We start from the raw sequence: 23837 nt of genomic DNA on the forward strand, positions 1-23837 counted from the left end.
CCTAGAGATCAAAGTTTACAATTAACTGAAACCACCAGCATTTTTGGTGAACCAACTCCTTTAAATACTGAGAAGGCCAGTTTTACACGTAGGAAATGGTTCAAGCTAATGAAGCTACGCGTGCACATTTTGCCCGCTTAAAGCTGGTGGTTTGCTGCCACGTTTGTTTTGGGTTCGCCACACGTACGACTTATTGACGAAACCCATACCGAGCTGGCGCAACGGATCTTCTGTCCCACATCCTGTGCCATTCTCTGTTCCAAATTCAGTAACTACAAATTCAGTAAAAAATAAATACAACAGCTTCAAAAAAATAATATATAATAGAAAATTAAAAAATGCAGCAGAAAATTCATAAAAAATCTCATTTTTTATGCATTTTGATTTTTTGAGTTTGTTAAATTTTGTGTATTACTAAATTAATAGTTATTGGATCTTAAGGAAACAAAAAAGAACTAAAACATGATGTTTATGAAGGAGAAATAGCAATATAATAAAAAATGGGACAGAGAATGGCACAGGATGTGAGACAGAAGATCCGTTGCGCCGAGCTGACGACAGAATTCCTTCTACACAAATTAAATGGTGATCTCAGTAATAGTAATACCCCACGTACATAGCCAACTTGCTACTGCTGGTTAGGTTTCGGAACCACGCACTTGTCCTCTAACCTCCCTTATAGCCCAATTAAGCCCCCTTCCCCAGGAGTTGTTCCTTGGTGTATACCACAGGAGTTGTTCCTTAGTGTATAAAAGTAACGATTAAGGGGCCCAAAAAGAGAGAGAGAGAGAGAGAGCAATACAACCATGTGTTAAAGGTTTAAGTTTACAAATCTTGAAAATGTCAGTAAAGCTTGAAGTCTTAAAATTTTGCTACTAGAGTTAACTTCAAATCAATTTTGAACTAAAAAAAAAAAAAGCTGGCAAATTAGATTATTCTGAAAAAGAAAGAAAGAGAGAGATCCCCTTAAAAAAAAATTTAAATTACATACAATTTTCGTGTGGATTCGTAAATTGTTACATGACCTCTTTAGTTTTAAGATGTTTACATATTTTCTGGTAGTTTTATGTAAAGTAAAAACTTGATAGAGAATAGCATTCATAATATCGTTACTTGAAATATTAGTGTTGTTTCTAGTTAAACACTAAATTAAACAACATCTGAGTACCTTACTGAAACTATAGAAAAATTATGTAGATAGATGAAAAAAATCATAAGGAATAAAGTGAGTGAATATTCATGTAAATTAAAAATGTGTCAAATGGATATTACGATTCTATCCCATGCGTCGCATTTTTTAATTGTGTTTGGTTCAATCACTGTAATCACGGGTGTCTTCTGTCCATTATCTACCTTACATAAAATTAAAGAGGAGTTATGTGATTATTTTAAAATCTTAAGGAAGTTACGTGATTATATGACAGATCGCAAAGGTGGTCATCTATAATTTTTCCCTAAAATGTTGTAGACCAAGAAACCCAAGCTATTCTCTTCATTTCCTCGGCATATTCCAAAATATTCTATTCACTATTCAGACGCAGAGATTTTGAACAACAATAAGCCAAAAGTCAACAGAAACGGTGGAGAACACTAACGCCCGTCAACCGTCCGTTCAATTGCTCAAAGTAGAGTCACCTCCTGCTCTGCTGTGCTGGTCCACAATCCATAAGCTTCAGCACTGCAGCTGTGCTTTTATAATTGATGATGATTGAGGCAAAAATTGACGGCAACGTCAACTGACGGACAACCACCAGACAGCAGACCATCTCCCATGCCTTTTCGTCGTCGTCGTCGTCCTCCTCCTGATTCCTTCTTCTTTTAAGTATTACTTTTACTGCTACTTACCAGAAGAGTTGATAAATACAGCTCTATTTTCTCACTCTAGATGCTTCACAATTTTCTACCAAGCTGTAAAATTCCTCCAGGTAATGCTGCTCTTTTGTCTCGATTGACTGATCCAAATGGCAAAGAGATCATGCATTAGTATGTTTGCTTCTGGTTGAATTGTACTTTTCTCGTATTCATGATTTCTTTTCTCTTCAGTTCTCCTGTTGAAATTCAAGTTAAAATTTAATAGCCTCTTTATTATGTTAGCATTAACGTGAAATTTCTGATTTCTGTTTCCAGCCTTAAATTTGGAATTCGTTATAAATTTATTCAGTTATGTTTATATATACAATCAGGGGTAGTTTTTTTGACTAGGCATTCTAGTGCTGATGCTGGATAGAAATGATACTTATTTCTGTAAGTTATGGTAGACAATATGCTTTTTTCAGTAAATAGTGCACTTAGGAGAGATGAAAAATGGGCAAAGCTACTCGATTCTCTGTTTGAGTTCGCTCAGTACTTGTTCCGAGATTCATTCATCAACTAGCGGAACCAAGAAAGCACAAGATTTAGTGTTTCTTCAAGCTGCTATTCAGTTTGACTCAATTTACCTAAAACATGAGATCACATTACAAAGAATTCAACATACCCAAGTTCGAGTCGAGCTTGGCTTAATGAACTCGTTAAGCATTCAAATAAAGCTTGTATAGTATAGTTTAAGATCCTTTACACGCCTGAGAACTTTCCGATCATAAAAGGGAGAGTGTTTGTATGGTTATCTCTCAATTTGATAAGTAATTTTGGACTGTTTTGCCTATTTGTTAAACGGTTGATTGAGAAACTGATTACACCCTCAATTTGATCAGCGATCTTAGTCCATATTTCTGCTTGTATATACACCTCATCATTTGTTAGAGAAAGGGTACAACTAATGCAGTGATGGTCGTTATGGTTTGGTCATTTTGAGCTTTATCCAACAAATATTAACGCACAAGTTTTGTCAAGTTCTCTTATATTGATATCCATTATATATGCTTTTGGTTTTGTTGCAGGTCCAGTTGTTTAGGATAGATGGGTTGATTCTTTAGCCAGATTATATGCCCTTGAATTGACTCAATGGGGGACTTGACTTCGGGTTCTAGCTCATTCAGGACTGTAGCAACAGATTCTACTAGTGGCATGAAGAAGTCAACAGGGCGTTTGATTGCTTCTAGCCATAAATCTTGTTCACATCAATCTCTGCAGAGAATTCCCTTCCGAAACCAGTTGCTAAGCAACGAGAATTTGGGGCGGGTAGCTGGTAACCCAGTTGCGTCATTTTTACTTAAAGCTGCTGCATTAGAGGTTGTGCGGAGGTTTTCAAAGGCCAGGTGTCCGTTTGTCTGGTCCACTTTGCAGGCTCTGCAAGTTGTTTGTTATCCACCATTTAAGTGGATAGAGAGGTGGAACCCATTTAGAGCTTTGGTTAAAGGGATGCAGGTTGGTGCTTACACTACTAAGTAGTGCCCACATTCATCTATCAAGTAAATATGAAGTTGCCTGCTTGTTTCTCACAAATTTCCAAGCAATATTAAGTAATTATATTGTCATATGCATACTCTAATCACTAACCTGCTTTCCTGAGGCAATTTTCTTTACTGCTTCAAAATCTTATCATTTAGAAGTCTGTGCTTTGATTAAGACTGAGTATAGGTCATCAAAAGTGCAGTGAATTCGAGCCTGCATGAGTGGAAACTATTTATTGACTTTCTGGATACCAAAAAATTGTTTCAGAAAATGGTACAATCATGGGAATTTAGTCTATGGCAGTTAGCAGCAAGAATTGTCTCAATATACAATTCATTAACCTCTGTCTAAATAGAGATCTAAGATCCATGCTTTCTTATCCACTAAAGAAGAAGCCTTATGATTTCATCATACTTTCATTGAGCAAATGACTTTTTATTAAAAATAAAATTGGGATGATCCTCTTTGTCCAACTTAATAGAGTGGCCTGATCAGCTCAAAAGCTTTAATTTATTTACTCTACTTTCTTATCTAAACTTTTACCCTAAGTTGCAAATATTTTGATAGTAATCTATACATATTGTAGATTATTCCATCATGCAGGACACTTTTATGACTTTGGTTATGTAAAGGTGCCAAATAACATACTTGTTGCTATTGACATTTAATGGTTGTGGTATCTTCTTTTCTTTAGATGCTGTCGCGGCCTTTACTGGTAATATCCCTTGCAACAGCCTTGTCTGATGGTTCAGGATGCAAAGTTGATACCTTGGATAATGAAGATCCTCCTCGCACCAGTGAATCTACCTCATTAGATTCCCCTTCAGATATATCCTCTGTGCAGTCTGCTCCCAGTATGAGGTAGATAAACTGATATTGCAGCATTCTTTTTCTTCAATAGTTTTCACAATGTTGCTGCTGATGTCTTCAAATTCTTTATTATGAAGTATTCAACCTGTAAATATCCATTAAAGGTGATTCCAGATTGGGCCTCATTGTAGTGCTGGAAGTTTTCTTGACTATGATTTTACCTGTACAGATACTCATCTCGTTGTATTTTTTTGGTCAAGAACTTCAATTACACTTTTTTTTTTCAAATAAATCAGTTCTCTAATGGAGGCTCATTTGATTACATGAGTTGTTTAACTTTGCTGTTTTACCATCTGTACCTTTCCTTGACCTTCTACACTTGAATGGTCATAATCAGAATGTAGTTTTGGGTGCTTTCATGTGCATGCATTTTATTGTTTTCCCTGGTTAACCATGATGAAGATTTCCTTGTTTTGCAGTATTGGTGGTGATGGGTCTGAAAATCTATCTTCTAAAACTTGGTTGCTTCTGCTCTATAAAGAACTTCAACTTCAGGGGATAACTTTACCTGAAAGGTAATTGTGACAAAATGAATAATACTCTCGGAGTATTATATTAAGAAATTGTCTTGTTAATTGCCGTAATCAAACAAAATCACAAAGGAAGTAAACAGTTTATGGTAATACCAGTTTAGTAAGTAACTCATCTTCCTGCATTAGTTGCTTCCATCTCTTAAAAATGGTCTTTTTATTTCTTCATGTTCCTAGTTCATTTATTTGTTGTTGGAGCAGGCACAGATTTAAGTTATTGGGGATTGAAACAACAGTATGTCCCATTGGGGAGCCAATCATAGTGCCCCATACCATTGTGCACACATTCTAATTTATACTGAAAATGATTGTTAAATTTGAGTTTTCTTACTAATAACAATAGCAGACATGAGTTTGTTCTCCAAGAAATTTACTTGTTTCTTAGCCATGTAATGATCTCAGGCTGCTACATGGCTGATTAGCCTCACAGTGTTGACCTGAATATCAATGTCCCACTTTTAAGTTCTAATTTCCTTGTAAAGCAGCATAACCTATTTGATGAGGGTCATTTGCATCTTGGGTATTAAACATTTGGATTGTCTGACTAGGTGGGTTAGTCTTATGGCTACTTTTCATCTCTAAGGTTTATGCCCCTTTATCCGGAACTGGAACATTTTGTAATCCAGACTGCTTATTTCTTTCTCAAGGATTTCTCAAGGCGCGGGTTTATTGGCTCAATAATTTAACTTAAGCTACAAATACTTGGAAGATTGTTCTATATATTACTTTAGCTTGTATTTATGTGATATCTTAAAATATTTCTTCATGCACTGGAGCATGATATAACAGTGTTTATGCAGAATTGATGAGGAGGAGCTTCATAGATTCTATGAGACCGCGAATGGAAATTTTCCACGCTTTCTATCATTAGTGAAGAAAACAATCTCTTGGAGGAAGAACTACCGAATTCTGTCAGAACAAGAACTTAAAATGTGGTCAAGTATGGTCTTCTGGCATGGAGTTGATAAAAAACATCAACTTTGCCTTATTGTCCGCCTTGGATTGGCTTGCATGAGCGTGCCATTATCTGACAGACCTCGATTTTCTCAGGCAGTTGGTATGCTTTTCAACTTCTATGATTTTTTGAGTTCTTGCTGTCAATTTTTACAGAATAAATTGGACGTGAAGACGTGCTTCTTTCTTCCCCTTTCAGTTTGGAGGAACATAACTCTAAGTTGTTTTTTGTTTTTGCTTTTATTTTTCCTTTTTCCACTTATTCCTTTTTTCTTTTGTTGTCATTGTTTTGCTGTTTGCATGCAATTTACTGCTTTAATAATCCTTGTCAAATGCAAACCCATTTTAGATTTGTCATTTCAAATAGCTTCCTTCCTGTTTTCTTTTGCTCGAGGAGTTTGATTTGACTTCTATTACAGCTCTTATGTGAACTAAGCTGTATTAGAGTAGGTTGGTCATAGGTGCTGATTCATCAATTGCCTCAGTAGATGATGCGTTTTAGTGTCGGTGTCATTTTCTTCTTCTTTAGAAAACTGACTTACTGCGGTAAGTTTGCCATTCAACTAATTATATTGGTTATGACTGAGTTTGCCTTATAAAAAGTGTTGGTAATCAAACCAATGAAATCCTGTAGTTGCCTTGGGTTCTTGACCTTTGGGCATATTTCTCATTTTTAGTGAGTCAGCTTCATAATAATTTTGGTGACGTCAAAATGTTGCTTGAATTACATAATTCATTCCATGTTGCATACACTCATTAAATTTGTGATATCAATTCCTCTTAGTGAAATATTCTTATATTTGTCTTCTTCCAATCTTCACATATTTATCTGATTACCCATATAGGTCATTGTTGTGTTATGTTGTCACTATATGGCTTCATTACAAGATTACTCATTTGTTATATTTAATCTGAATATTTTAGAATATGACAGTTTCTGTTGACAATTTTGCTGATGCTAGATTTGGAATTCTAAATAGTGAGAGTCATACATGCTGTAAAATATGGTACTAATGAAGTAGGGTAAATCATGGAGAAGCATTTTTCTGTCCTTGTCTCTCTATTTTTTTATTAATTTTTTTTTCATTTTTTTGCTTTCTTTTCTTTTCTTATACCCATTACTAAAGCAATGATTTGTCTTGACCCTTGATTTTAGTTTCTCAGGTGGAATATGGAGTTCTCCATCTAATGGACAATGAACATTCTCGAATTACTGTCTTGGTGGACTGTGAAGGCTTGTCACCTCTCAAGTTTCCCATGCAAATGTCATTAACCTGTTGCAATATTCTGCAAGAGCACTTCCCAAAGCGTCTAGGCTGCATATATGTCCTACGACTTCCCCTAGTTGCTCGAGTCATTGCACAAACTTTTATCCAGGTAAGCTTCTGTAGCAGTTTTTTATCTGATTTCCAAAGTTTCACTTCATCTTGTTAATGCTTTAGATTGGAAATTAACCTTCCTATCACTGGTTAGTTTCTCAAACCTGGAACCAGACAAAAGCTGAAAATTCTTGGAGAGATGTACCAAGAGGCTCTTTCCAATTGCATTGAGACACTCCCGTCATGTCTTGGTGGGTTATGCACATGCTTGACATGTTCCAGGCTTGACATCTGCAATCGGCAGCAGCCCTGTATTACTGAATCCAATTGGGGTGAATCATTTGCAAATATAACAAGTGAGGATGTTCTGCCGGCACTTGATCCAACTTATGACACTGATATTCTCTTAAGCGCCAGTGGTGAACAATTATTGAGAAAAGCTGTAGTTGGAATTCTCATATTCTGGGTGTTGATTGCTTTCTTTGCCGGAGTATATGCATCTTGAAAGCAGACCAGTTTTAAACTTGAGGTGAGATCAGACCATACCCCGTTTTAGTCAACTCTTAACAGTTGTTTTAATAGTTGGTATTATTTGTAATCTGCTCCCAGAGAAGTTTTTGTAATTCTGCATTGTAAAATATTCTCATAAAAAAAAACATGAATAAGCAGGTTATTGTTCATGTTATTAGTGGAGTTGGTCAGAAACCCCACTAGATATTCTTTTGGCCATTCTTTGATTTGGGAGTGCATATATGTTGGTTCCAGGGTAACTAGAAATTCTACATATTGATTCTGGTATGGTCAGACCTCAATAACGAAATAATACCTGACTTCCCCAACTTTGTCAGGGGGAGTTCATCTCCAGTTCGAAGTCTCGATTGTGCATGGCAACTCTAATCGAGTCTTGCGAAAAATGACAGGCTTTATGTTGGTCTAGGCTAAACCTGGATCTAACTGAGCTTGGTCTACGTTTGGAACTTCTACCATCTTAGATTCTCAAGCAATATGCTTAACCATATTGTTTCTCTTCCTTAAATTCAAGTCACTTACCATATGGAACCTTTTAAATTTCACTTTAACTGAAACGAGATGTATGCATGACTTAGTTTCCAAAGAATGTGCCTTTTGATGTCAATAGGGCTATGCATCGTTTTGCTAAATTTTCATATATTCCGAAAGGTCTGCACAAGTTAGGCCAGAATGTGTCGCTGACTTGACATCCTGATCCAATGAAGTATACTGGCATAACGAGTCATCAGCCATGCCAGAGCAAAACCTCGTACAAAGGCCAACCACGAACGGAACTTTCTTGTATCCGTTGACGCCAAAAGTCCATGGTGCAGAATGGAGGAAATAAAAAGCTGTATGTGAATATCAGCAAAAGCTTAAATCCCGCTCGAAATGGGTAAGAAGAAAGCTAAACAAGATGGGAAACTTTTCTGAAGATCGTATTGTATCTTGTCTTGAAAAGCCACTGAGCATATACAAGGAAATTCAATCATGAAAACAAGTACATATTTAGTCTGCTTGAAAATAGTACGGAAATCGAGTTTGGTTGCCGTTGATTCTTTGTGCCTGCAGTTCTTCTTCTGTACAGTATTACTCTTTTCGTTTTGTTATCCTTCCTTAGTCCTAGAGATATCAATAGTAACATAAGATAAAACCTTACTCTCAGGGTGTTGCATTTGTGTATTAATCACTTGGTTGAATTTCTGGTTTCTTTTCCTGTTTTCCGGGGTTTGAAGCATTACTGCTTTCCAGGTGACTGATCGTGCAAATTTCCTTGCTCCTTGAATTGGCAAATGCCTTCTAGACTGCCCTTATTGACCTTGTCATGGAAGTCCAAATTCACAAATCTGGGGTCCATTCAGCAGCCAATGAGGATGTTATAAGCCTGGATGGCATAATGTTGTTTACATCGTCAATTCTGACAGAAAGTTCAGTCCTAGGAACTTATCAAGTTTTATTCGCATATTCTTTGCAGCGATTGGGTCTGCTCAATTTGTTCTAATCGGCATCCGAATTGTGATGATGACTGGGTTCAAATTCGTCTGTTTCTTAGAGAAAATCCATGTGGATTACAGGCTTTGAGCTATGGATAATCTGAAAATCCAGCAGCGATAACTATTGATGACATGGATAGAAAAGTACTTCATTGTTAGTCAACCTCCGTGCATGTACGGACAAGACATCCATCCGCATCCAAGAGAAGAGATTGAAGCAAATCATCTTTTTGCCTCTTTAAAGGTGGGTTCCAGCTTCCCCCTTTCACAACTGGCAATAGTGAATAGCGAAATGAAAGTTTCTGCAACTCTCAAAATCACAACTTTCGCGACTTTGCTATTTTCCCAGCATTCGTCACTTTGCGAACACCTCAAGCTCCCTCGTCATGGTTTTGGCAGATGTTCTAATATTTTGTTTATTTATTTATTCATTAGTAAAATCACATATTGAAAGTTAAAAACTCAGATCAGAGTGCTATTTTCTAACTTCTATCTGAGCATATCTTAGTTCAGGCAACTCATTAAAGCGTCTGAACAAGTCATACTTGGATTCTTGCATTTAGTAGCACGCCAGCTCTCCACTTGATCTCTCTCTCTCTCCCTCTCTATATATCTATGCACACATATATAAATCAACCCTTTTAATTTATTCTTGAGCTATTTTGTCCGCCATTGTTTACCCCTAAAAAATGTGATGGATGAGGTCGAGCAAAAGTGCAGAATTTTCAAAGATGAAACATGCAATAGTCGTTGGTCAAAACTGAAAAAAGCCTTAAGCTTTCATGCTTTAGGAATTTATTAGAGGAGAGTGCCCTTTATCCGAAAGATCATCCATTGGTTAGTCCTTGTTTCAAGCTTCACTTCACCACATGGCCTGCCAAGCACTACGTCAGTTTGGAGTTCAAATGCAGAGGACATGAGCCTCCACTTGGTAAACAAAGTATGGAAGTAATTGCTATGATTTAGAAATCGTCATAACAAAGCATATGTATTTCATTGAGTGGGAGTTTTTGTTCATCGAGCAAATGTGGTACGCGGCGCATTATCTCTAGATGAGGGATCTTATACCACCTTCATTTTCTTCAAAAGACAAAAAGTAAAAAAAATAAACAACGCTATTGGGGATCTTAATCGAAGCACCATCTTTGTTAGTATGGAGGGAAGAGAAAAAGAAACGCTTCTTTGTTGACTGACTGGGGCACAATTTCTTTTGCCCTGTCTATTCCGAAGAAGAAAACGAGATGGCGAAGAAAGTGGTTTACTCAATTTTTTCTTCTTCAATGGCCCAGAAGTAAGCATTGCTAAAAATGCAAATGAAATCAAAACAACAACAAGTCTTGATGTAAAATCATTTCGTCAACTAGACCATAATATCTTACAAGAAATTAATACAAAAACGAGTAATTGCTCAGATTCCATATTATCCGCACGATACATATTAGTACTAGAATTTTGACCCGTAAGATTTCAAATCAAACTACTAAAATTATTGTTGTTGAAAAGAAAAGGCTAAAAATTAAAAATGGTATCAGTTTTACCGTCAATCTGTACGAAAATGCGTTATTTTAAATGAAAGTAAAGGACAAAAATTTTTCACTCATGAAAGGTATGCAACGACACGCTCATCAACTTGAAAAAACACTGAAATTTCCTAAAAATTATGTTTAATTGTCATATATTCTTGCACTTTCCTATCAAAATTTGTCCCCTCTTAAAAAAAAAAATCCTTTTTTAGTCATATTATGCCCTAAGAATTTAGTATATTCTTAAAGTACTTATGATTCTTTGAATACTAAAGAAAAAAATAAATTGTAGCTGTAGTATTAGTATTGGATAACATGTTGTTAAAATAACTACATAAAAAAAAGAAAATAAAACACAAAAAAAAAACAAAAAAAAACACCTAAATAAGATAAAAAAACATGTTACAAAAGGCCCAAAAAATACACCAAACACATACATCATTACCTTCCTCATTCTCTTCTTTACTATCTATCATTACCTTCCCTACTCATTATAATTTCTATATTTTATTATATAATTTTTTTTATGTATAACACTAATAATGATTTAACAAATCATTCTTTTAATTTTTAGTAAAAAATAAACATGAAATAATATTAAAAATTACTGTGATCTTTTGAACTCATTTCTCCATATTTGATTCTACATTAATCTAAACTAATTGCAATTTTTTCTTTATAAACAACATACAATATGTGAAAAAAAATAAATAAAATAACACAAGAATAACCATTTTATCATAATAAATTGATAATAACAATTCATCATTTATTCACAACAAAATATCACGTCATTAAATTCATATAATACACACACACACACATATATATATTTTAATTATAAATGGAGGGACCTACCCTCACTCCACCCCCAATCTCCATTCTCCCTCCATGATACTATTCTCCTTTTTCTACTATTATTCTCTCTTATCCAACAACCTTACCTTCCCCATTCTTGAAATCCTTCTCTTTCCTCTCACCATGCAAGTCTCACAATCCCCCTCTTCCCCTCAATAATTTCAATTTCTCCCTACCCTCATAGCCCTATCTATTCCCTTTTTTGGTATACTTCCTCCATCCTATTGATTGCCCTTTTTTCACTTCCCAACCCTATCTTCCCCAGTTCATGACCTATTTCATCATCGTCTCAAAGTTTTCGTCAAATCCAAGGTAAAAATTCTAATAAGTGGGATCGGTGTAAATTTCATAAAATTTTGCAGCTTTGGAATTTTTCTATAAATATCTATTAAAGTAATTTTCAAAAAATCTTAAAACATTCCTAAAATGAACCATTTAAATACACTCTTGCTTATTTGAATTCATCTCGCGGTAGATTTTGTTTACTATATAACTCATTTTTAAATATTATACACATACACACACGTACGCACACATGTGTGCGCGTGTGGATATATCAAAAACGTATTTTACATATGTCAAAATTTAGTAAACAAAAAAGAAATTTATATCAATCAAAACTATAAATTTTTTATCTAATGTTGATAGAATCTAGATACAAAATCAATAAGAGTTTAGAATATCATTTGAATTTTTAGAATGAAAATATTTTCTTATACGTAATGAATGGATACTAACACGTCAAAACTCAGGAATCAATAATGTGATACAAAAATTAAAGAGCACAAAGATAAATTCATAATGTAGTATACTCTATTTCCTAAGAGAATTGTAAATTTTAACTACTAAATTATAACATACTTATTGTAAAATAGGGATATTCATATTATCCTTGTTAGACTTGTATCTTTCTCAAAAAAAAAAACAAAAACACGAGAGTAGTATATTAATTATATTGGGCAAGGTTATTACTATCATATGAAAGGGAGAAAGTTTCCAAGCTTAAGCGGTACATTCATATATTTAAGTTGAAATTAGAATGTTTCCTTTTAAAATTTGAATATGTTTCTAATTTTAAAAAGTATATATTTTCGTTCTCTTATATTTATATTTGGTAGGATTAGTACATTAGGTAGGATTACTATATATGGGATCTGTCTGACGGATGCCCATTAGGTACTCATTACAATATATATCATATGTCATATTTTTTGAAATCTAGAAATTCTGAGAAATTACCTGCCAAAATCCTGACTTACAATCAAATTTACTAAAAATATATCTATATTGGATTCTATTTATTAACTCATTTTTATCTGGTATATTATAGCTATCTTCTTTAGTATTGTCATTTAATCTTTTATAATTTATTACCATTCTACTTTTTCCCCTAACTATTTCACTATGTTTTTTAACTATAAATGCTGCACTTCTGTGTGGACTAGTACTTCTTCTAATTATTTTTAACTTATTTAGATCAGCTATATGCATTTCGAATTATTTTATATCATCATTACTAGCTTCTATTTTTGCTGTGCTAATTTTTAAATTTGGATTTAATATATCTAACTTACATTCTGTTTTGTCCTTATCCCAATGAATAGTTGGATTTTCTCCAAAAATTTCTAATTTTTCTAATTCACTTATTAGTTGGTCTATATCTCTATGTCCTGTTTCTAACAGATCATATAATTTTTCATTATTTAAAATAGTTTCGATTGTGTCATAATTTTCTATCTCTAAATAGTCTTCAAATTCTTTGTCTTCTAAACAGTTTTGAATTCTTTGTGACGAATATAAAGGCCTTTCTCCAGTCATCTCCATATTGTCAAAAGAATTTGTTTTCTGATTCTTCCCCCTATATTCCTGGGTTGAATCATTCTTACAGCTACCTTTTATGTCACATTTACAATTATCTTTTTCTTCTAGTCCTAAGAGTCTTGTAAATTTATTATCTTTATTTATTTTAAATTTATTGCTTGTTAAAAAAGTATTATATGGTAAAAAATGTTCTCTAAGGAATGTTAATCCTGTTCTAGTAAGAATCATGCCATGATATGCCTGTAAAATAAATGATAGTCCTAATATCATTTGATAAGGAAAACTTCTAATATATATTTCTGTTACAGGATATGGTTGTGTACAGTGTATGCTATCTATTTCAAAAAATAATAAAGAATTATGTAATGTTGTGTCATATGTATATGTACTTCCATCCATTTGTCTAGCTGTTCTAATATGGTATGCTTTTTCATAATATTTTTCTGGAATTAACTCTTGTTGGATTACTATATTACTAGCTCCTGTGTCTATTACTGCTAATAATTGTGTTTCAAAATCTCCTATTTTTATTCGAGTTTTTACTTCTATTGATGTTATATTTGATGTTCCTGCTTGTAATAATTCTAGATCATAATTATGTTTTATTTCTTCTATTTCTGGAAAGATTTCTAAATCTATGTTTTCAATAGATACTTCGCTTTCTATTGTTTTTCCTTTATTTAATTTTTCTATTTTTTGCTCTAAATGTTCAACCTTATTTTCTAAAATTCTTATCCTTCTTTCTAAATAATGTTCTAAAGGCAGATTTTCTTCAGTTTTTTCTTTTTTAATATTTTCTATTAAAACATATTCCTGTGTAAATTTTTCTAGACAGAATTTGCATCCTTCTATATAACATAGTTGACATTGAAACCTTAATTCTATTGACGGATATTTATTACAGTTATAACATGGTTTACTATAATTTCCTTTTCTATGTTCCCATTTATGGATACACTCTACTTCAACTAGTTCTAAGTCTTCTAACATTTTAAAATCTTCTTTCATTTCTTCTAAATATATATTATCCATGATAGTTTTGTTTTCTGATTTTTCTAAAATTTCATCTATAAAACTTGTGTCCTCTTGTTCTATAAAATCTGTTAAATTTAAGTCTTCAGATACTATACTATAAATACTTTCTGTCTCTAGTATATTATCATCTATTTCTATTAAATCTTCCGAAAATAATTCAATTAAGTGAGCTTCTCTATTAAAAGAGTTATGTTTTTGTGGACAATTTGTTGCTAAATGATTTGGTTGTTTACAAATAAAACAAGATAATCTATTCCCATAAGTTCTTTCTGGTCTATATCTTCTAACATGGTGTTCTTTTTTGAGAAATGGTTTTCTAGCTTTGCTTTTCCTAAGATAATATTGTTTTCTAGGGTATCTTTTATAATTTTTATAAGGCTTTCTATATTTTCTTTTTTCTTTATCTTTTTCTCCATATTTTTGTGGTGTGTATATTTCTAAGCAAAAACTATATTCTCCTTTTAATTGTCTTTGTATTTTTATAAAAGTACATTCTTCTACTAGTCTATTGATTATAAATCTTACTGCCGTACTCACATTTTTTAATGTTGGTTCCATGGGCGTTGCTTTGTATAAGGTATATATTTTCTTTCCTAAGTCGTCTGGTAATTTTGCAAATAATTTTTCTATAATTCCTTCATCATAAAAACATCCTGCTAAACAACTATAATATAAAAAGTCTTGTAAAAAAGGTTTAATATATTTCCAGTTTCTAATTGATAATTGTTCTAGTTTTCTTACCGATTCTATCTGTGTCATTACTCCTCCTCTATTTGGGCTTGTTGCTAATAGAATTTCTTCTACTCGATTGACAAAATTCATTGGATTGACTCCATGTGCCTGATCTTGTTGTAACCTATCTGGAAATTTTTGTTTAAATGCTTCCCATGCTGCTCTTGCTACTCCTCCTAAAAATGTTTCTAAATATGTATACATCTCTATTACGTTATGATCGAATCCTTTTTGTATATAATTTCTTACTACTCTAGCTTTCCAGCTTCCTATTACATCTTCTATCATTTGTGGATCGTAAGATGTTAACATTAAAGTTTTTCCTTCATCTACTGAATGTTCTTTTATTTCTAATTCTAATGGTCTTCTTTTTCCTTTAGAACTATATTTTTCCTCTGGTTCTCTATATTCATTATAGACTATTCTGGGTGGTTGTTCTGGTTCATATGTTCTAACATTTCCTGTTTGACTAGTATCAGTCTGCATATCTGTTGACCTATTACTACTTTCACCACTTTGTTGTTGTTGGTCCATTAATTCTCTATATGACATTATGCTGGCTACTTCTAAATTCTCTTCTTCAGAATTTTCTTCTTCTTCTTTAATTCTAATATTTCCTACGTTATCACAGTATAATACTTCGTTTAATGCTATTTGTCCATTTGCTTCTAATTTTCTTTCTAAATCAAATAGTTATTTCTCTGTTAAGTCCATTTTTAATTCTTTTGGATAAAGAATCCTATGATTTATTTCTATTAATTCTTCTTCTAATAAATTTATTTCGATAAGATCTGAGAAGGAGTAGGAGCATGCATTTAGAAGAAGCAATAGACGTAGATAGAGACTTGGAAATATACAGGAATAATGAAATAAGCTTATTAAACCCAAGAACTTTGTACTCAGTAGGATTTCTTAGAAGTAATACAGGATTATTTAGACAAAGCAGAGAAGAACCAGTGAGCGCATTAAGTAACCCCATAAATCTTAAAATTACTTTATATCCATTACCAATAATACTATCTACAAAATTTAACCATCTTCTAGTAGAACTTCTTTTTTCATTATGTTTATCAAAAAACTTTTTTATTGCTTCACAGTCTGTTCTAATAGTTATTTCAGATTTGTTGATTATAAAAAGTCTAAAATTATCCAAACTATATTTTACTGCTAATAATTCATTATCTATACTACTTCTATTGCCTTTTTCCTTATATTTACCACTAGCGTATCTACAGATTTGTTCATTGTTCTTATCGCTATATTTGTTTGGTTTTGCAAAAAGAACTGCTCCCCATCCGGTACTACTGCCATCACATTCTATTATCAAGTAATATGTGTCTAATGGTAATTTTAGATCATGTAAATTGCCTATTGTTTGTTTAATTTCTTGTATTAGTTTGACGTCTTCTTTATTAAAGAATTTTTGCCCTTTTAAAGAGGTTTTATTATACAATGGTGCTACTAGGTTATTTAAATTTTTAATAAAAGGTCTTGCATAATTTAATAATCCTAAGAATTGTTGAAGTTTCTTTGTTTCTTCTATCTTATCTGGAAATTCTAAAACCTTTTTACAAATATGTGGTTGTAATTTTATTTTTCCTTGTCCTATTTCTGTTCCTAAAAATTCTATATTTTTTCTAAAAAATTGTGCTTTTTTATTACTGATTATTATTCCGTGTTTAATAAATTCTGAGAAATTATTAATTGTCTTTATAACTAAAATAACTATTATTCTAGATTTTGTTTACTATATAACTCATTTTTAAATATTATACACATACACACACACACACGTACGCACACATGTGTGCGCGTGTGGATATATCAAAAACGTATTTTACATATGTCAAAATTTAGTAAACAAAAAAGAAATTTATATCAATCAAAACTATAAATTTTTTATCTAATGTTGATAGAATCTAGATACAAAATCAATAAGAGTTTAGAATATCATTTGAATTTTTAGAATGAAAATATTTTCTTATACGTAATGAATGGATACTAACACGTCAAAACTCAGGAATCAATAATGTGATACAAAAATTAAAGAGCACAAAGATAAATTCATAATATAGTATACTCTATTTCCTAAGAGAATTGTAAATTTTAACTACTAAATTATAACATACTTATTGTAAAATAGGGATATTCATATTATCCTTGTTAGACTTGTATCTTTCTCAAAAAAAAAAAACAAAAACACGAGAGTAGTATATTAATTATATTGGGCAAGGTTATTACTATCATATGAAAGGGAGAAAGTTTCCAAGCTTAAGCGGTACATTCATATATTTAAGTTGAAATTAGAATGTTTCCTTTTAAAATTTGAATATGTTTCTAATTTTAAAAAGTATATATTTTCGTTCTCTTATATTTATATTTGGTAGGATTAGTACATTAGGTAGGATTACTATATATGGGATCTGTCTGACGGATGCCCATTAGGTACTCATTACAATATATATCATATGTCATATTTTTTGAAATCTAAGATTAATTAGAAAAAGTAAATAAATACAATCAAGAGTAGGTATGATTAAATAGGAAGAATATATAAATATAATGGAAGGTAATAATTGTTTGTATGTGTATATACATTGTAGATTAGGTGAAAAGGATATAAATACATGGCAGGTTAGGATGTGAAAAGTATTTTTTGATTATGGTTATTTATATCTATTTTGAATTATAATCATTTATAAGTTTGGTAAGTTTTGAATTTGAAGTAGCATGTTAGGTTCTCTTTAATTAGTTGACTTTAGAAAATACTGCTAATTGATAGTTTGAATGCGGTAGGTATATAATCCAAACATTAAATGCTGTTTTATCTAATTAAAATAAATCTAAATTCTAAGAAAAGCAATAGCAAGTTGAGAGTAATTTTCCTAATCAACTGCATTGCTTTTAATTTTAGCGTTGCCAAATTAAATGGTTTGGAATATTATTATTTACTTTTTGGTTATGATCATTTATATCTTTTTTTGAATTATAGTTATTTATAAGTTTGGTAAACTTTTAATTTGAGATTCTATGTTAGGTTTTCATTAATTAGTCGACTTCAGGAACTGGTGCTAATTGATAGCTTTGATATGGTAAGTATATGATCTAAACATTAAATGCTGTATTATCTAATTAAAATAAATCAAAATTCTAAGAAAATAGGATAGGAGGTTGGGAGCTGTATAAGAGATAGAATTTGAAAAGTTGTCTTCAAATACATAGATATATAGATTTTTTGATTATGGTTATTTATGTCTTTTTTGAATTATAGTTATTTATAAGTTTGGTAAAATAATAATTTGAACTGGTATGTTAGGTTTTCTTTAAATAGTTTTTTAGAAATGTTTCTAATTGATAGCTTTAATATGAGAAGTATATAATCCAAACATTAATTATTTTTTTATCTAATTAAAATAACTGTCTGTCTAATGGATACCCTATGGGTACTCGTTAAGATGTATTTCAGGTGCTAGATTTTTAAAAATATAAGATTAATTTAGGAAAAGTGTGTAAATACAAGAGAAAGTAATAATTGTTAGTATGTGCATATACATGGTAAGTTGAGTGGATTGTAAAAATCCTTAAAATAAATAAAAAAATCTAAGAAAAAACGATAAGAAGTTGGGAGTAATTTTCCTAATCTACTACATTGCCTTTAATTTTAGTGTTGCCAAATTAAATAGTTTGGAATATTGTTATTTAATTTTTGGTTATGATCATTTATTTATTTTTTGAATTATAGTTATTTATAAGTTTGGTAAACTTTTAATTTGGGATAGTATGCTAAGTTTTCATTAATTAGTCAACTTTAGGAACTACTACTATTTGATAGCTTCGATATGGTAAGTATATAATCTAAACATTAAATGTTGTTTTATCTAATTAAAATAAGGATTAATATTTCCTACACTGACAGTGTATATACAGTCAGCGTTGGATGAATGACAACTATGCAAATTTTGAATTTAAAATTCAATTTTTGTATATGTGTCATGGATCCAACGGTGATAGTATATGCACTGTCAGTGTATATAAAATTTATTCAATAAATAAATCGAATTTCTAAGAAAAAAGAATATGAGGTTGGGAGACTCTAAGAGATGGCATCTGAAATGTTATCTTCAAATCTATAGATATATAAATATCTTACTAAGTAGGCATGTTAATGGATCGGGTTTTACCTAAATCCAACCCAAATTCAATATATTTGAGTAAAATTTGAATTTAATTTCTCAAATTCAGACTCTACACATACCTAGACCCTGTGACTAGGGCTGCAAACGAATCGAGCCGCTCGCGAGCGGCTCGAGTCAAGCTCGAGTCGAGCTCGCTATTAATCGAGCTCGAGCTCAGAATATTAAGCTCGTTAGCTCGCGAGCCGGCTCGCGAGCTTGGGTATATATATATATTTTTTATTTTTATTTTTATTTAATAATAAAATTACGTATATTATATATATTTTTTTTATTTTTTATTTTCGTAGTAAAATTACGTATATATCCTTAATATTTTATTATTTATTAAAAAAATATTATTTTATTTAATTTTTTAAAAATAAAATAATTATTTTTTATTTTTTTTCGAGCTCGAGCTCGAGCTCGAAATTTGCCGGCTCGTCGAGCTCGAGCTTGGTAAAATTTAGTCGAGGCTCGGCTCGATTAGCTCAAAACTCGACTCGGCTCGGCTTGTTTGCAGCCCTACCTGTGACAAAGTCATGGGTCTGGGTAGAATTTAATTTTTTAAGATTTATACCCAAATCTAAACTCATACCAGACTCTATCTAGACTCATGCATATATAATTAAATTGTATATATATATTAGTAAATTTATAATATTATAATATTCTATGGCCATTTGGTTGAATACAGTAAAATTTAATGACTGTTAGATTAAATGATACATTCTTAATCTAATAAAACACTATCTAATTTCGGCTATTTATTGTGTGCCTCTGTTGTCTTTTTCTCACTCTCTATTCCGTTTCATTAGGGATCTTGCAAACTATTTCTTTTGCCCTACCATTTCTCAATTTGTCTTTACTATTTTCAACGAGTACAGTTGCATCAGAATCTATATTTGGTGTTGGTGGTAGGATGATTGATGAAACTCGTGCTAAATTATTTTCGGATGTGGTTGAAGTATTAGTGACTACTGATTATTAGATTGAATCAAAGAAAAAGATGAGTAGATGTTTATAAATCTTCTTATTCTATTATTTATTTGCCGTTGATCTTTAGTCGAATGACTTTTATCTCGTTCATTATTTTAGGGTTGGATTGCGAGACATCTACCAATATTGAAACTTAAATAAGAAAAAGAGGTATAAAATGATATATTTTTTAATAAGGCTGAATATTTATATATATTATATTGTTTTCATTTTTTCAAACTAATGCTAGTTGTCATATTGTAACTGGTACTAACTTTTTCCAGAAAGGAGAAAAGGTAAAGGCAAACAGATGAAAAATTGAACGTGAATGCAGTTGAAACTCTGAAAATAAATAGAATTAGTTGATAATAGTTCTTTCTTTGAGTTCATAATATTACATTCTACTTGTTAAATGTTAATTTTAATATTTGAAAACAAAAATTGGATGATATTTATACTCCCTCCGTCCTAATTATTTGGTCCTATTTCGGGAATACAACTTGTTTAAAAATAGTGGGTTAATTGTGATGTTTGTACTTTTCTTTTCAATTTTACCCTCACAAATTTAAAATTTGAATTTGAATGGTAATATGTATATGATTAAAAAAAAGACTATATTGAAAAGAGAGACTAAAAGGCGTTTTGACTTTCTCAATAGGACAAATATTTTGAGACATCCTAAAATGGAAAGTAGGACACTTTCAATAGGACGAAGGGAGTATTATTTATGAACTCTATATATTTTTAATATATATTTACTTTAGTATGTTTAGAAAAATATCCACACATATTTACTGGATACCCAGATCCGCATGGATCTGGGTCTAAACTTACTTTTTTAATCTCATAAAGGTCTGGATAGTTTAGGTTTGGATCTAAATAAATTTCATCAGTTTTGATTTGGATCAAAGGGATCCAATCCAAACCCTACCCATTGACATGCTTATTAACAAGATAGACATAGTTCCTTTCACTATTAAAGAAAATAGGGTTTGGTTAACAAGTACTCCCAGAATATTGTTAAAAGGCCTCACTTGTTAATTTTTAAGAAAAGTGTAATTATTTTGAGAAAGTGTCCAAATTTAAGGAGTACAATAAATATGAGTGTGTATATTTATATGATAATTAAGTGTGATTTACGTATACTAATGAGTGTCCCCAAGGCATTCATTAAAAAAAATTCAAAAAAAAAATACATTGTAACTAAATCTTAAATATCGGGACGCACTCTGATCCTCACTCGAAAAATATTCGAGAAAGGGTTACATCTTACTTATCCACAATGCATCTTGGTCCTTCCAGGCTACTAATTTATTAGTCCTGCTCCAATCCTTCAAGCCAAAAGAAAAAAGCTTAGCATCATTCTGTTGTTCGTTTTGAGGGAAATGTTGAGCATTAGTGGTCTTTCTCGCGAGCATTTTTGGGTAATACCTAACGAGAAGTGACCACAATGCCGTGGGATACACTAATGAGCACGGATGTGGCATTTCCCATAAGTCATGAGTTGTAGTGGCCTCTAATCTCCTTGCACTCAGATTTCCATTTCCATAGGTGAAAGCAATTTCCAGTGGCGACCTTTGAAGTACGCGAAGTAGTACAAACAAGGAAGCACCAATGGATTCCAGCAGCTGACACAGGCAACCAAAATCATTCTTATTTGTACTCAAAAGTCGGGTTTGGCTCCTCTTCAATGGATTCCTTCTTTATTTTTCATATAATCAAAATGTTTTGATTAGTATTCAAAATCAGGCTTGACTGCTCTCCAATGGATTCTCTTTTCATTTTCCGTGGTGCATATTCGATTACATTACACGTGTCTTCATTTAATGACAAGGGATAGAATTAATTAAATTTAAAATGACCATGTTCTTCTTAGTAAACAAAAACACATATAATGCATCCTCAGGGTCTTCTCGTGGGAAAAATCTACTGGAGAGGGGCTAAATCCCTCAAAAGTCAAGCATGACGTACGAAACCTAACCTTTTCTTTTTCCTAGCTTGGTGCAAATCTTTTCTATTTTCTTTCTTTCGGCACTAAAAGGAAATTTCTATGCACCTAAAAAATAAAAATTATGCTGTTTCCGGGAAAGTGAATAACTATTTTTATATCGTGTGTTGGCCCTATCGTTGTTTGATATCCACGTACAACATGGAGATGGAGTTTGTCCCCTATAGGACTTTGGCACCAACTGTCGCCTTAAGCGTGCCAAGAAACGTAACAAGCACTCCAACAAAAATATGGTCAATTTTTCTTATTGAAAAATGGTCAATTCGGGCACACTACTTCACCTCTAAAGGAAATTTCAGGACGTATGAGTCTTTTATGCGTACGATCTAATTGCCTGTCTTTCTTTCATTATGAATATGAATAGATTCCTACCCCACCCCCACGGGCATAAAAAATTATAAAATAAAAAACAAAAAGTCTAGAAACAAAAAATTCTAGGTCTTGATTCCAAGAGACGGACCACAATGCTTGCAAAGTCAGAGAAAGGCTACTGTCCATTTCAAGGGAGACCTTTTCACTTAACGTTCTTTTGATGTCAACCGCCGGCAGAGCTCAGAAGGCACAATTCTAAAGTGGGCAGACCACCAACAGCCGAAGTAGACCTGCACGGCTGAGGCTGACGATTGCTTATATGTTACCTAACTTTACAAGCTTATATAAGCGATAAGCAAACCAAAGCGTACCGTACCGTAAGAGCACTTATATATATAAGCCTCCTAAAACAAATATTTTCTCCTGTCCTTTAATTCTTCTTTGTTAAAGTTTGCAAATTTGTCAAAAAGGAAATAGATAAAGAAACTGCCGAAACCTGCTTTAACGAACTTGCTGTAATATTATAATGATGAAGATATAGTTTTTGCCGCGTCCAAGTCCATATATGACCCTATCTTCTCCTCAAAGGATCAGCAGCTAGAGCTGGAAAGTCGAAAACCAGAATGAACCAAGAACCTAATTTTTTGCATATCATGGTGGAAATCGATGCGGTAATCCACTTGTATATAGTCATGTCTTTACTCATAATTTTGCTTTTTCAAGAAATTTATTTTGTTTTGCCTAAAAAAAAACTCAAAAACTTAATGGCGGGGGGTTCAATTAAAGGCAGCAGCAGTTTAATATTCCGGCCTTGCATATTCGGCACAGTAGCAGAACTAATGCTTAGTGTGGATGACCAGAAGGTATTCCTTCTTGGGACGAAAAGTTTAATTACTTGGTTTTGTTTTCAGTGAAGAAAAAAAGAAGGGAACGTATTATCACAAGATTTAGCTTAAGATCTTTGCAAAATAATAATTCTTTTCGCAAAAGAATGTAGAAGAAAATATATTGATAGCCAATAAACCCAAAATTGTCCCTTTCTTATCCCCAAAAAAAAAAAAAAATTATGAGGAGAGAGAGTTACAAATTTTGTCTTCGTCTCTTTTAGTGAGTCACTACTTGAGGGGTGTGTCGGGTAAATGGATAAAAGGGTAGGAACATATGTCAAAGTCAAGAATAGAATACTCAAGCCTAGCTATTAGCATGTAGTATATCACTCCAGAAATATTCAACAGGAATGAAAGAGCTGATTAAAACATTAGTACAGTGAAACTCATTCCATTTCCAAACTAAACATGTAAAGGAGAATGATCAAAAAACCCATACTCATATTGGCATTTTTTATTCCAAATACGAACTGAACATCTCCCGAAATTTCCCTCACATAAC

General features: G+C 32.2%; 1 protein-coding gene across 2 annotated transcripts; it reads left to right on the plus strand.

Annotated features, from left to right (window-relative positions):
• Positions 1-1508: 1508 nt before the first annotated feature.
• On the plus strand, positions 1509-7810 carry LOC113777117. Of its 2 annotated transcripts, none has more exons than XM_027322165.1 (7): positions 1509-1925; positions 2880-3306; positions 4028-4194; positions 4623-4718; positions 5534-5790; positions 6844-7064; positions 7161-7810. In XM_027322165.1, exons 2-7 carry the CDS (start codon positions 2944-2946, stop codon positions 7509-7511), a joined length of 1455 nt encoding a protein of 484 aa, XP_027177966.1. In that variant the 5' UTR covers positions 1509-1925; positions 2880-2943; the 3' UTR covers positions 7512-7810. The 2 variants fall into 2 exon arrangements, with proteins under 2 accessions (XP_027177966.1, XP_027177970.1); XM_027322169.1 differs by lacking the exon at positions 1509-1925 and adding an exon at positions 1961-1983.
• Positions 7811-23837: the final 16027 nt, after the last annotated feature.

This window comes from Coffea eugenioides, chromosome 1 (assembly GCF_003713205.1).
Source record: "Coffea eugenioides isolate CCC68of chromosome 1, Ceug_1.0, whole genome shotgun sequence".
NCBI classification, from domain to species: domain Eukaryota; kingdom Viridiplantae; phylum Streptophyta; class Magnoliopsida; order Gentianales; family Rubiaceae; genus Coffea; species Coffea eugenioides.